The 14,623-nt window shown below is 33.8% G+C and overlaps 2 protein-coding genes across 4 annotated transcripts in view; one reads left to right on the top strand and one right to left on the bottom strand.

Moving 5' to 3' along the window:
• LOC126748345 (uncharacterized) overlaps positions 1–14,623 on the bottom strand; it is a 42,469-nt gene that overhangs the window by 14,827 nt on the left and 13,019 nt on the right. The window lies entirely within an intron of this gene.
• Positions 1–14,623, top strand: part of LOC126748343 (GTP-binding protein 2) — a 36,655-nt gene that overhangs the window by 13,771 nt on the left and 8,261 nt on the right. For all 3 annotated transcript variants that reach the window (XM_050457505.1, XM_050457507.1, XM_050457506.1), the window contains 3 exons: positions 9,359–9,537; positions 9,634–9,901; positions 12,246–12,565. In XM_050457505.1, coding sequence (XP_050313462.1) covers positions 9,359–9,537; positions 9,634–9,901; positions 12,246–12,565 — 767 coding nt within the window. The remainder of the gene's footprint in view (positions 1–9,358; positions 9,538–9,633; positions 9,902–12,245; positions 12,566–14,623) is intronic.

The raw sequence follows: 14,623 nt of genomic DNA, 5'->3' as shown, positions 1-14,623 counted from the left end.
TTTAAAAAACCCTGAAAAGAGTTTATATAAAACGAAGGGTGAACAAAAACAGGCATATTATTTCACCCTTATCCGCAAGCCCTTGGACAGAGTGAGATACACCCATAAAATCTTAAATAGAAAGGGGAGTCCAGTGATACATTATCCTGAAAAATGTTTTCAAATTATATAAAACCACATTTAAAAAAATTCTCCTCTTTTTCACAAGAAAAACAATAAATAAAACACTATTTTGAAATTTTTATTATTATTTAATTAAATTTAATATTTTCAAAGACAATAATAAAACCTACTTTCAAATTCTTCACGTAAATTTACTAAAGTTTCTCAGGATAGAGCAGGGCATTCCTGAATTATTCTACGTTGGAGTTACTCTAGTGACTCAGGTTGCATTTTAAAATCCACAGATTTTTAGGTAACCCAATAAAAAAAAATCAAAAGATGTTAGGTCCGGGAATCTAGGTAGCCATTCAATAGGACCTCTTCTTCCACTGGTTAAGATAATGATCATCCAACCCTTGCCTAACGGGAATTATATAATGAGGAGGTTCTCCATCCTGTTGGAATAGTAGTAGGCGTTCTTCTAAAGATAAATTTCCGTGTATGTCCCTCTGATTTACGAATTCCCGCACTTTTAGATATTAAATAAAGATATTAATGCCTATTGTGAATATTGTTATATTGTTATTGAACAAATGAAAGTTTTAACTGATATAAATAATAATTATAGAATAAGGAAAGAAATACATTTTTTTAGACAGATTCGTGAAACCCACAAGGCGAAGTCTAGCCATATGATGATATAGAATCTTTTTATAAAGAATTTTCACATTATTTTCACATTTTTCGCTTACATGAATAAATATAAATTCTCCTACCACATCTTACACTCCCAATTCTTTAAATCTTAACAAATTCAGATCTTTAACATTTTTTGGTTCAATATCTCTCCAACTTTTTAAAAATAATCTTAATCTTTCAATAACTTTTAAAACTGCAAATACTTTGAAAAAAGACTTGATAAACACAAAGGATAAAATGGAACAAACTTTAAAATCTGGGGTGTATTCTTTGAATTGTGGTGAATGTTCCGCTGTGTATGTTGGTCAGTCTGGTAGAAGAATTTCCACTAGGGTGAAGGAACATATAAGCCTTTTCAACAATTATAAGGACACCAATATTAAAGAAACAAAGTCAGCCTTTGCAAATCATCTTTTATCGACTGGTCATAACTTTTCGATGTCGGATGATGTAATCATATTACATGAGTGTGGAAAAGGTAAAAAACTAGAGCTCCTTGAAAAGCTGGAGATTACAAAGCTAAGAGAAGCCCAGTATTAAATTGTGTCAATGATATCTTTATTTTCGAACCTAATCTCATTTTCAATAATCTCCAATAAGATTTTAATCTTGTCTCATATAATATAATTATTCGCATACTACCATTACCCCGATTTGGCGACAAGGTATATGCTTCGGACTTCGGATCCAGTGGTCTTTGGTTCGATCCCTATTAAATTAAATCAGTTTTTTGAAAAAGCTTTTTTATATTTTTTTAAATATTTTCTTGTCCTTTCATAATTGTATTTGTTTTCATTCCTCTTAAGATAATATGTATAAGATGTACTGGATGTGATATTTCGCGTTTTAAAGTCCATATTTTAGTAAATAACGATACACGATGGTGTAAACTCATTTTATTTTATATTTTTTATTGATGTTAGTGTGTGGCTTTTGTATTTAGATAGGTATGTCTTTTCTGTTAATTGGCGTTCTGTCCTGTATCATTTAATTTTAATAATTTTATTTAGGTCTGATGATGCCCTAATACGGCGAAACGCGTAACCTAAAATAGACGCTTGATTTATGAGACTTAGACTTTGAGTTTACTTTCTCCCTCCTTTGTTCAGAGCTGTGTAAATTTAAAAAAAAAAAATTAAGATCTCCCAAGTATATTAATAAATATGATATTAAGAAGGCACTTAAAATATTATCAATATCCGGAATAAAAGTGTTTATGTTGGTATTAGGGGGGCGATAAAATGCACCAACGGTTATAAACTTACAAGGGGATGTTTTCATTTTTAAGAATATATTTTCCAGCGTTTCCGAGATGGGAAAGCTAAAGCTTAACACTTCTGAGCTTAAATGTGTTTTAACATAAGCGGGGGTAGACGCCTCCCCTTCCTCTCCATATTAACATTTTATATTTAGATGAGTCATACTGTAATCTGTTTATTGTTTGTTGTTACTATTAATGGTTTGATAGACTGTAGCATTTCAGCAATATATATGTCGCCATTTAAATTTCCTAATATAAATATTGGGCCGATAATACAATCTCCCAATATAGCAGCCCAAATATTAATTTTCTGGAGGATACTGGGTATACCCTTCTCTAAATATTTGTGGGTTTTCGCCATTTCAGTAACGACAGTTTTCTTATTAACAGGCCCATTTAAATAGAAGGTACACTAATCACTGAAGCAATATATTATATAATATATATATAATATTTAATATAAGTACCTTTCTTCTGTTTCACGAGATAATCCAGTTGCTACAGCTGCTTAACGAGTTGATAAAGTTGAATTCAATGCAGCTGACCCAGAAATTCAATTTTCGCTGGTTCGTGAACTAATCTTGGTTGACTCCTCTTTTTATTCATGACAGAACTAGTTTCTTCCAATATGGCTACTAACGTACTCTTAACAGTTGCCGAACATACTCTGAGCTTACATTTTGACCTGGGTGCGTACGCGTGCAGCTATACTGTACACTATTGTTAAAGATAAGAAGTGCTGTTTTCGTTTAAACTGAACCTAAAGTTAACTGTATAAATAACACTTTCTTTTCGCTAAAGAAACCATAGCTAATAAACCAATACAAAATACCTACGGTCTTGAAATGGTTAGAATTCTGACGAGGCGATATGCCAGTATATCTGTGGCCATCAGTTTGAACATTTAAATTAATAATAAAAAAATGTCAAAAATGTTTTTCATTTATTGTTTTCCTTGATACAGAAAAGAATTTTCTAAAATGTGGCTTTCTATGCCATTGGAACCATTGAAACGCATTTTTCAAAAACTTCAAGATCATATATCACTCGATCCCTCTTTCTATTTAAGATTTTAGTGGTGCATCCCAACCTGTCCAAGGGATTGCAGATAAGTGTGAGATAATATGCTTGTTTTTGTTCCCCCTTTGTTTATATTCTCTGGCTCCTATTAGCTAAGCTAAAATATTATGGGTTCGACGCGGACTCTTCAATTAATTAATTAATTCATTTCTAAGCAAACAGTCGCAAAATTTGGTCTATAACAATATTACGTCGAATGCATTGGATATTCTGTCGGGTGTGCCACAAGGAGCTATTTTGTCACCCCTTCTATTTATTATTTATACCATTGATATAATTCTCGCACCTAAATACTGTAAAACACAAGAAATGGCCGATAAAATAAACGCTGATCTTCAGGTTATTAAAGAATTATCTGCTGAACATAACCTAAACTTAAATTCTGATAAAACTAAGCTATTATGTATTGGCAGCAAAATCAAAAGAAACTCTTATTAAAAACAACTTAAAATTTAACGATCAAACGAACTTACCTAAGTGAAGTTCGATCGTAATTATATGAAGCGTCCAGTCCGAATATACATATTATTTCTATTATTTTACCATGTAGTCCGCTCTCAGCGGCAACCCTGGCTGCACCGTTCTATTTATAGGTTCTAAATTCCAAAAAACGAACAATCTTCACGCGTCGCGTCTCCCTGCCACCTTCGTCCCGAACACGTACTCATTACTCATTCTTTAAAGCTTCTAGGATTTCTAATCAGCAATTACAGGGGCAAATGGGAGGGTGGGAAGATAATATATTCGGACTGGACGCTTCATATAATTACGATCGAACTTCACTTAGGTAAGTTCGTTTGATCGTTAAATTATATTCGCGTCCAGTCCGAATATATTATTTTTATTATTTTACCATGTAGTTGTTTAAAGACTTAAAAATTGCTGATTAGAGAGCCTAATATCGAAATGTCAATTTATTTTATTTAATTATATTAATAATAAAATTACTAAATAGTATAGTCAGAAAAATTTATTTCAGGAATTTGCAATGAAAACTGAATTATGTTTATATGTATAGTACATAAATGGGTATAACAAGTCAACTTATTTTCCATTCTTAAGATTTAAGAGACCAGTATTATAAAAAATGTTTAATTCCTAGTCGAATTCTTTCTAGCGACTAAAAGTTTTATCCTAATTCGGAACAAAAAAGGTAGGTATATATACCAAAAGAAACATAATATTAACTAAAAATCAGGAAACTTAATTACCTTGAACGTGACAAGTTTAAAACAGCCTTAGCGAAAACAGTTTTATCTGATATAGGGCGATTGTAAAATTTCGCGAAAGTTGAAGATCGTTCTGACCATCCAGCTGTTTTGCAAATTGTGAGGTACTCTTTCCCTTAAAGCCGCCGATGTAGACGCATGTCGGGTTGAATGCGGCTTAAATATTGTGGTGTCAATACCAGCTGAAGATACCATCCGTTTAACCCATTTACTTATGGATTGTTTACTAGCTGAATTATGAGGCTTTTTTACCGTTAAGAATATAAAATCCTGGTTAATTTTTCTCAACGGCTTTGTAGCATCAACATATTGTTTAAGTGTCGTGGCCACAAAGAGTTTAATATTATCCTTAAAGAAAGGAATATACAATGTCGGTTGACACTTATTTAATCCCGTTGTCTTAATTGGATCTGTGATATTTATTTGGATTTTTTCTTCGTCCTCGACGATGTTCGACAATCTGATCAGTGAAATTATCTGCAAACGGCCGCCTGTGATTAAGGCCAATAGGGTGACCAGTTTTCCTGAAAGCTGCTGCAAGCTCAGCGTTTCAGGTAGAGACTCTATGTGGGAAAGCAAAATTTGTGGATCCCAAATGTTGTTATATCTAAGTTGAGAGGGCTTTAATCGAGATATGCCTTTCAGAAACCGTTTAATTATGGGATCTTGTCCAATGTCCTTGGTAAGAATAAGGTTCAATGCCGATCTGTGGGAATTCATTGTTCCATGCTTATATTTATGCTCGTCATAAATTTTTTGTAGAAAAATTAAAATATCCCCGATGTTGGCCTCGTAGATGGAGATTTTGTGTATGTACATTAAACGCTTTACTGGATAATTCCCACTCTGTATTTGAAGCTGTCTGACGTGATTCGGCGTCAGCCTCAAAATTTTCTGAGGAACTAATATAGGACGCAAAAAGCCAAATGTTTCTTTGCTCACACCACTGCCATATCTGTCGAGTAATTCTGTTCAGTTCTATAAATCTTATACTACCCATTCTGTTAATATATGATACAGCAGTGGTGTTATCACACCGTATAAGAATGTTACAATGAGACAGTTGTTTCGCGAAACACTTAATCCCGTATAATATAGCCTTTAGTTCCAAAATATTAATATGTAAGTCTTTTTCATCATCATGCCAAAAACCGTGTGTTTTTTCTTGAGCGCAACACGCGCCCCAACCTGATAAAGAAGCGTCTGTGAAAATCTCAATTTTAAAACTATCATTAATGTCATTGAAGTTTGCTGAAATATTTTTTTTCCCACCAGGAGATATCTTCGAGGGCAGAAGTCGGAATAAGCATTGATGCTTCAAAATTGTAATTATTCTGAGAAAGTGCTAAAAATTTAGCTCGTTCTAGTGATTTGGTATATAACCAGCCGTATTTTACGGCAGGACAAACTGAAACGATAGTGCCACTAAATTTAGCAAATTCTCTTATTTTACATGATGGTTTTTTTCTAAACTGAACTGCCAGATTTTTAATATTTTGCATTTTTTCTAGAGGTAATTTAATTTTTATTTGCGTGGAATCGAATATAAATCCTAAAAATTTTTGGATTCTATTAGGCTCTAGAGAGCTTTTTTCAAAGTTTATAGTAAAACCTAGTGATTGTAACAAGTTAATTAAAATATGCGTATTTTTAAGACAATCTTCTGGAGATTCCCCAAATAAGAGATAGTCGTCCAAAGAATTTACGCATAAGATACCTTGTTGTCGCAACTTTGAAACTATTGGTTTCATAAGTTTCGTAAAACAAAATGGCGCTGATGAAAGACCAAACGGCACGCATGTAAATTCATAACAGCTGTCTTTAAAATAAAATCATAGATATTTCCGGTGGGATAAGTGAATAGGTATCGAAAAATTAGCGTCCTTTAAGTCCACAGTGGTCATAAATACGCCTGGTCTTAACAGTCTTAACACGGTTCGATAGTCTTCCATTTTAAAATGGACTGCATTAACAGATTTGTTTAAATTTCTGAGGTTTAGAATGAATCTTTTCTTGCCATTTAGTTTACTGGCTAAAAATATAGGAGAAATGAATTGGTCCTCTGTAGGTTTAACCGGCGAAAACGCTCACACTTACACTTATCGCCTCTTGCTCGGTACAGGTGCTTTTTTCGGAAAGGAGGGGCGCCCTTGTTGTGTTCTCATCTCCCTCCTCTGGTTCTGGTGGAACGGGCGCCTCCAGTTTAACTTGCTCGATCCTGAAGTGGTGGAATATGGTTTGTCTCTCCCTCCTGCTTTTCTTTTGAAGGATGAAAATGGCGGTAACGTTTTAACGCGGAACGACCTTGGTTCGTTTATCGGTCTAATATCTCTCCCAATTTTTTCCATTGATTTGACAGTTTGTATCTTTTTGGCTAGATTTGGCCCAAATAAAAATTCCCCGGTGGGGTTTTTTCTATAGCATTTTTTATTTGCTTATTCATTAAAGGCATAATGAGCTGCCGTCGTTTCTGTGACGTGTCATGAAAAATGTTGCAAACCATGCGGCCTGAATCAGCAACACACGTCAAAATTTTATCCTGCACAGGCTTGGGAATGTCAGAACTGCCTTCTAACAAACTGTTAATTGAACCGCCCAAAGCTGAAAGTACTCTACTTAGTCCTAATTGGTATACTACTTAGTCCTAAGTAGTATTAGTATGGGTCTGGTCTCGCATCATATATAAATTGTTCATACTAGGCTGTAGTTCTGGGTTAATTTTGGGGGGAGAAAATAAACCGTTTTGAGGTAAATCATACTTGCTATTAATTTTATCCAAGTCTTCCTTAGGTAAGCCGGAGGTTAGAATATCGGTCCATACAGGTTCTACCGCTTTGTGCAAAATAAATTGCGGTTTTTTATCTTTTTCTGGGTTATTCCCAAAATATCTTGGGTTTCATCAGATACGCTCGCGCCGTTCGGCGGTTGTGTTGTGCTGTTGGAGATAGGATTGTCTGTCTCTGTAATATGCGTGTCGAGGCTCATTCGACTATATAAAGATATGCCCACACTAGGAGATCTGTTCGGTGTTAATGCCTTAGATTTTTGCGAAAACGAACTACGCTTATAGAAGGTGAAGTCATACCTCTGCGTGAATCCGTCTCACTAGGAGAACGACTTTGACGGTGACGAGGTCGAGCACAGTAAGAACTTTTACGTAAGGAAGTTCTACTCTGAGAACAACCCTTACGAAGCGAGGAACGAGATCGATGTGAGTCTCTACGTGACCCAGCCCTACTAGATGAGCGGCTGCGATAGACACGTTTCGACTTAGCCCTACTAGGTGAGCGGCTACGATAGACACGTTTACGATTATTATATTTCTCTTTACCTTCTTGTGAGACAGTTCTACTCCGAGAACGACCCTCACGGCTAGAACTACGGCGTCTGCGCTCATGTTTATTATGTTTCGAGACATTCCTATCTTTATCCCGACCTGACTTCTCTCTCCTTCCCATAACTAAAAAGCACAAAACAATAACCCAAATCCAAAATATATACGAATATCGTCCAACGAAACACGAAAAGGAGACCTATAACATAACAAAAAATCCGTATTATATAGTCAAAGGAAAATAACACCAAACGCTGTTTATTTTCCTAATTCCATGGGTTAGGTGGCACGCGATGAACGGCGAATAGTCGATTTTTGCTATAATCGACCGCAGTCTAGGGTGCACCGAAAACAAATGAGTACGTGTTCGGGACGAAGGTGGCAGGAAGACGCGACGCGTGAAGATTATTCGTTTCTTGGAATTTAGAACCTATAAATAGAACGGTGCAGCCAGGGTTGCCGCTGAGAGCGGACTACATGGTAAAATAATAGAAATAATATATTCGGACTGGACGCGAATATTATTAAAAATAAATGATACTACATTAAAATTTGTTTCCAGCGCAAAAAATCTTGGCTTAATTATCGACAAAGATCTCAGATTTAGTGCACACGTTCAGAATATAACAAGAAAAAGCTTTTGTGCGCTGAAATTATTATATAATAATAGGCACATTCTTAACTTCTCGTTGAAAAAAAGTTTATGCGACACATTAGTACTCTCACATTTTAACTATGGTGACTTTATATACGGTCCATGTCTTAGAGCTCTCGATAAACAGAAAATACAAAGGGTACAGAACGCATGCTATCGATTGATATATAGAATCAGGAAGCATGACCATATTACTCATAAAATTGTAGAATCTAACTGGCTAAATATGGAAAGCCGTAGAAAACTACATCTTTCAAATTTTGTACATAAGCTTCTGAACCACTAACACCTCGAATACTCTTAAAAATAAATTTCTGCCAAGGACAAAATATTATAACTAAAACAAATTCTCCATCCCGTTACATAAAACATCTATGTATAAAAGAGCCTTTTCATATAATGCAATCACCTTATATAATTCCATACCTGATAATTTTACATTATTTACTATTAATAAATTTAAATACAAAATGCGTTTGTTTTTATTTAATCAACAAACTCACCATGAATAAGAAAGGATTTCTTTTTCTTATTAAAGACAACTTAAAATGAGCATGTTGAGGTAATACTTAATGAAGAAAATGGGAAAATAACCAAGAAAAACATATCTAACTTGTGTAATAAACCAACCTTATAATATATTTGAAGAATTTATAAACAGTTATTGGCATTGTATGTTGAACTGGATAAGGTTTTAAAATTTTTTCACAATATAACTCTCTACTTTTTAAAGAAAATCTCTACCTGCTACTGGATAAAGCTATTATATTGCGGTCTTTTGTATCGCACAGTTTGTCGTCGTGTATAATAACTCTTTCAGTAACTTTCTTTTCAGCGTTTTTTTTATTCAGTTTTTCGTTCCTAATATATGGTCATTTTAAGTTTTTAAATTGTCACCCTGTATGTGGGTTGCAAAGCCTTCTATCCAACTCTTTTTTTATTATTATATTTTTATTATTTTAAGTAGTATTTTTATAATTATACATCTATCATTTTAGGAATGGATACCTTTTTTAGCTTGTTTGATCCTAACGCTAATGATAATAATCCCCTCAGAAACGATTTTAGTTTAAATGATAAAAGTGCACTGCCTCCGGAACCACAAGTGGGAAATGTTGAATATAAATTAAAAATTGTCAACCCTACAAAGCAAAGATTTGAACATCTAGTGACACAGGTAAGATTGAATATAGGGTTAAATATAAAATTACTGTTATAAGATTTCTTGTTATGAACAATGTTATAATTATAAAAATAATCTCTTGTTTGCTAGTTAAAATGGAGACTCAGAGAAGGCAATGGGGAAGCCATATACGAAATTGGTGTAGAAGATAGTGGAATCTTAACAGGTCTTTCAAAACGAGATATGACGGCTAGTTTACAAGCATTAAAACAAATGGCATTGAAACTAGGCGCGACAACTTCTCTCTTAAGAGAAAAAATTCTTGACAATAATCGTAGTGTTGCTGAGGTGCTTGTTCGGAAGATTCCCGATGATCAAAATAATATTGAAATAAGGGTAGCAGTATTGGGCAATGCTGGTAAGTGTTTCTACTTAAAGTCCGTTCGTACTGTAATTTTAGTTGAATTAAAATTATCAAAATTATCTCTTTTTGACATCTAACCTGGAAAATATTGTTATAAAAATGTAAATGTTGTTGCCATATTCATTATTTTTGTAAGTTACTTTGTGGCTCTATTAGATGTATGGTCTAGTTTTAGCTTTATGACCTTGTTAGGGAAATTGCCTCCTTTGAGAAGTTTGAGCAGAACTACTAGACTCTACATGGAGAGATTTAAAGATTTAGTGGACTGTATAGATTATTTATTTGTAACACTTGTAATATACCCAAATGGTCCAGGCTGATGAGACACTGCGAGACTATTATGCCCTAAATATGCGAAATTTAAATTGAAATGTCGGTAAGCGCGTCAGAGATCAATGCGACGTCGTGGCTTATCTCGGCGAAATTTATGCAGCGACTGCGCCGGTAAAAACAAAGAAATAAAACTGCACGCAATTCGGCTGGTTAGCGGAAAATTCCATCTAGCATGGTTGCCACATTTATTGCCTGTCGGCTAGGTAGCGAGTTATACAGATCGTGTTTTCGTTCGTTACTTATAGGAAACCGCATAGAGGCGAAATTTACAACGTCGCGCGTGTACGAGTGCCTGCGACAGAGCACCGCCCCGGCCGGCCCGAGGACGGGATTAGTAAACATCTGACTTTCGTGGGAGCTGCGTGGTTTGGCGACAAAATGTCCCAAAATATTACGCGAAAATCCAGGCATTTTTAAAATATTTATTCTAATGCGGGTTTTACAAACATGACAATGTGTAAAACCCGCATAGAATTGTAATCTTAAAATGTTTAATATGCTGTGTTTTGCATAATGAAAATTAAAGCGTTATTCTAATTAAAAATAAAATATCAACTCTGATAAAAATATAATAAAAAATCTGAAATAAAACTATAATAAACAAACTTAACAACATATAATTTAATTATTATTAATTGAATAAAAGGCTCAAATAAACCGCCTTCTTTCGCTAAACAAAAACTTAACCTATCGTAAAAGCTATTTCGCACCTCCAAAAGAGTTTTAGGTAAAATGGAATTGGCACCTTCGCCAATTTTATTTCGCAACTCCTCTAAATTTGTTGGCCTACAAAATTCATGCTTGTAAATGGACTGCTTAAGGTAACCCCACAGATAAAAGCCATTTGGAGACAAATCTGGAGATCTAGAAGGCCATTTAAAATCGCCAGTCCCACTAATAAGGCTGTTAGAAAAAGTATTTGTTAAAAATTCTTTTACCCTAGCCGCGTTATGAGCAGGACAGTCATCTTGCTGAAAATAAACCGATCCCAGGTCTACATCAGGTAGGATTTGAATGGCAGGAAGAACTTGGTTTTGCAGCAACTCTGTACTTTTGGGCGTTTAAAAAAAACGTTTAAAAACAAGTGCCATCAGTAAAAAATGGCCCTATAACATTGTCGCTCAAAATACCTTCCCAAACATTCAATTTCTGAGGATACTGGGTACGAAACTGAAAACTTCTGTGCTCGTTTTCCTGAGACCAATAACGAACAATGGAAGGATTGTGTTTGCCATGTAATGGAAAAGAAGATTCATCAGAAAACAACATGTTTTTTAAAAAATATTGGTTTTTATTTGCCTTTTCCATCATGGTTTCACAAAATTCCATTCTTCGCCACTGGACTTATTAATGCAATTTTTATTAATGCAATGTCAAAACAACGACAAAAATTATTAATGCAACGTGCAGTAACACAGCAAAGTGAGGTCTGTTGACTCCCGGTTCAAAAAATAAAAACGAAAAATTCCGCCGCCTGCAAGCCGCAACCAAGCGGTGTTGCTATTATTTTGGGTAATGCGTAGCGCACGATAACACGATCTGTATATAGGATGAGACAAACCCAAAATTAAAATATATTATTTCATAAGTGGAACCTAAACACTACATATTACTTGACCTACCTATTATATATATGGGTGCCATGAAATGCAAAGTTTTAACTGTTACAAAATTGTATTTTGTTTGAAAAATCTTCATAAAATATATGAAAAAACTTGAGTTTTTTGTGTTGTTGTTATTGTTTGGTTTATGCGGAACTAAATCTACTTAACAATCATTTTTGTCAGGGCTTTTCAGAACTCTTTAAAAGCATAATCAAGTATTTTTGAAGTATTTCCTCGTTCTGACTTTGGCGTCTTACGAGATTTAATAATTTATTTTCGGGTATTTTATTTAATGTTAACATCTTAAGATCAAAAGGAAGCAAATTAAAATACAACTATATTAGGAAAACTTTAAATTATATCTAAGTATGATTTTATTTTAAAATAATAATACATTTCAGATGCCGGTAAAAGTACTCTCCTTGGAGTTCTCACTCAAGGTAGTTTGGATAATGGCCGAGGGCGAGCTAGATTGAATATGTTCAGACATTTACACGAAATTCAGAGTGGAAGAACTTCCTCAATTTCTCATGAAATTTTGGGATTTAACTCTCAAGGGCAACCTATTAACTACAGCTCAAGTGAACTTATAACAGCTGAAGAAATTTGTGATAGTTCAACAAAACTTGTAACCTTTATGGATTTGGCTGGACATAAGAAATATCTCAGAACTACTATACAAGGACTTTCTGGTTATTCACCACACCATGCTATGTTAGTGGTAAGGCAATTTTTTTTAAATCATTTTGTTTTTTTTTATACAGAGTGTCCCATAACTTAGTGGACATAGCATAACAGCATATTCTTTGGTTGAAAATATTACGATTTGATCAAATTTGTCTAGTGCCAAAATTCATAATAACCGAGATGCAGGATGTTAGTTTTTATTTTATTTTTATTATTTATTAATAATTCATAGAAAAAGAGGCATTTTGGTGTCGAGAAATTTGAATTCAATGTTGTGTAAATCCTAGAGAGCGCTCTAGGCGACACTCCGACTGGATAAAAATACGTACAACTTTTTTGCGCCTTAGTGTATGTGCATTTTTTATAAAAAATTTAAAATTTTCATCAATATTACTTAAGAAATGTATACTTTTGTCTCGTCGCTCAGAGCGACCGTTTTTGAGATAATTGGGTTTTGAATTTTGAATGTTCAGTTTTTTATTTTGTTCAATGTCTTAACAGAAATATATTTTTGTAAAGCCATGATATCTTAATTTTATTGTTAAATCTGTGTTGAACACAATAATTTATTACAAAATAAATAGTAGCGGGCTTCGTTAACTTCAATACACTTAGTTACACGTTTATTGAAAGACTGTCTGATATTAAGCAATATGTTGTCTTGAAATAATTCTGCTACATTCTCGACTTCTCAGTATTGATTGTGTCTTAATAAACAACTTTTTCATTTCATTCAAACATTTCTTGTTGATTTACTAACCGTGAAATGGTGAGCCATGCGTCTCGTACTGATTTCCGGATTTTCAGACGCACTAACTAGAATTTCTTTCTCTAAATTTCGTGAAAGGCGAAAAGCAACGTTTTTCTAAGTCTGTCCTACAGATTTTTGAAAGTTTTGAAATTAGCCTTCTATTTGAAAACATATCCACATATCGCCGGCGCGCTCTTCGTGCGTTAAAATTTTCTTGTGCATATACGCATTTCATCTCGTATCGCGGCATTATTGACTTTTTTCAAAAGAAATTTTTGCTTAGAAAACTTTTTAAGGCCTCTAATGGTGCTAATTAAGCACCAAAAGTTTTAACAGAAATAATATTTCATATCAAAATAACGCGGTCCCTACATTAATTAGTTTCTTTTAAAACCTACTATAAAAATATTTTTCGATAATGCAGAACGTGGCGCTTCTTTTTTTTATTTGGGTTAGTTTCGATTAGCACTGCTCAGCCCTATATGTCTTTTTGAATAATTTACCCCTCCATAAATGAAAAATAGAATTTCCCTAAAAAAAACGCAAATCGTTAATAACATACATTTTTTATTTAGGCCATATTAAAAAGATTCAATTATATCGTTAAAAGTATACCATTTTAGAGTAATATTAATTGAAAAGCTGGGATTTTTATGAAAAACTAATATACACTGAGGCACAAAAAAGTTGTAGATATCACTTCGGAGTGTCGCTGACAGAGCCTTCTGGAATGTACACAAATATTGTAATTGAATTCGAATTTCTCACCCCCAAAAAGCCTCTACGACTAAATATTGTGCTAATATGCTACTTTTTGAAAAACTTATTAACAAATTATGAAAAATAATTAATCAAACTTTAACACCCTGTATCTTGGTTATTATCGGTTTTCGGACTGGAAGAATTTGGTCAAATCGTATTATTTTTTAGCGAATATGCTATTGTTCTGTGTGCATAAAGTTATGAGACTTTGTATATAACATTCATATAATTATAACGTTCAACAGAAGAATGTGCCAAGAACTATAAAAATATATTGGCTCAATATCAGTTTATCATATCCTTTATCAATAAAATTACACGACCACGTTCCGGCACTTGCCTCGACCCTATATTTTTTTAAGAGGAAAAATGCGTTCAAAATTGCCTATTTTTAAGACTACATGATTATCCGATAGCATTGTTCACATCTCCTTTTTAGTCCTTAACCCGGAAATATTGAAAACAAACTAAAATTAAATATTTTATAAATTACATCAACCTAAAGGGATATTAAAAAATGGAAAACTGAAATCAAATATATACATCGCATGATGTAAATGAAAGCGTAAAATTGTTTAT

Source organism: Anthonomus grandis, chromosome 22 (genome assembly GCF_022605725.1).
Source record: "Anthonomus grandis grandis chromosome 22, icAntGran1.3, whole genome shotgun sequence".
Lineage (NCBI taxonomy): Eukaryota > Metazoa > Arthropoda > Insecta > Coleoptera > Curculionidae > Anthonomus > Anthonomus grandis.
Note: the sequence above shows the minus strand (reverse complement) of the source record. Positions and strands in the feature narration are given on the sequence as shown.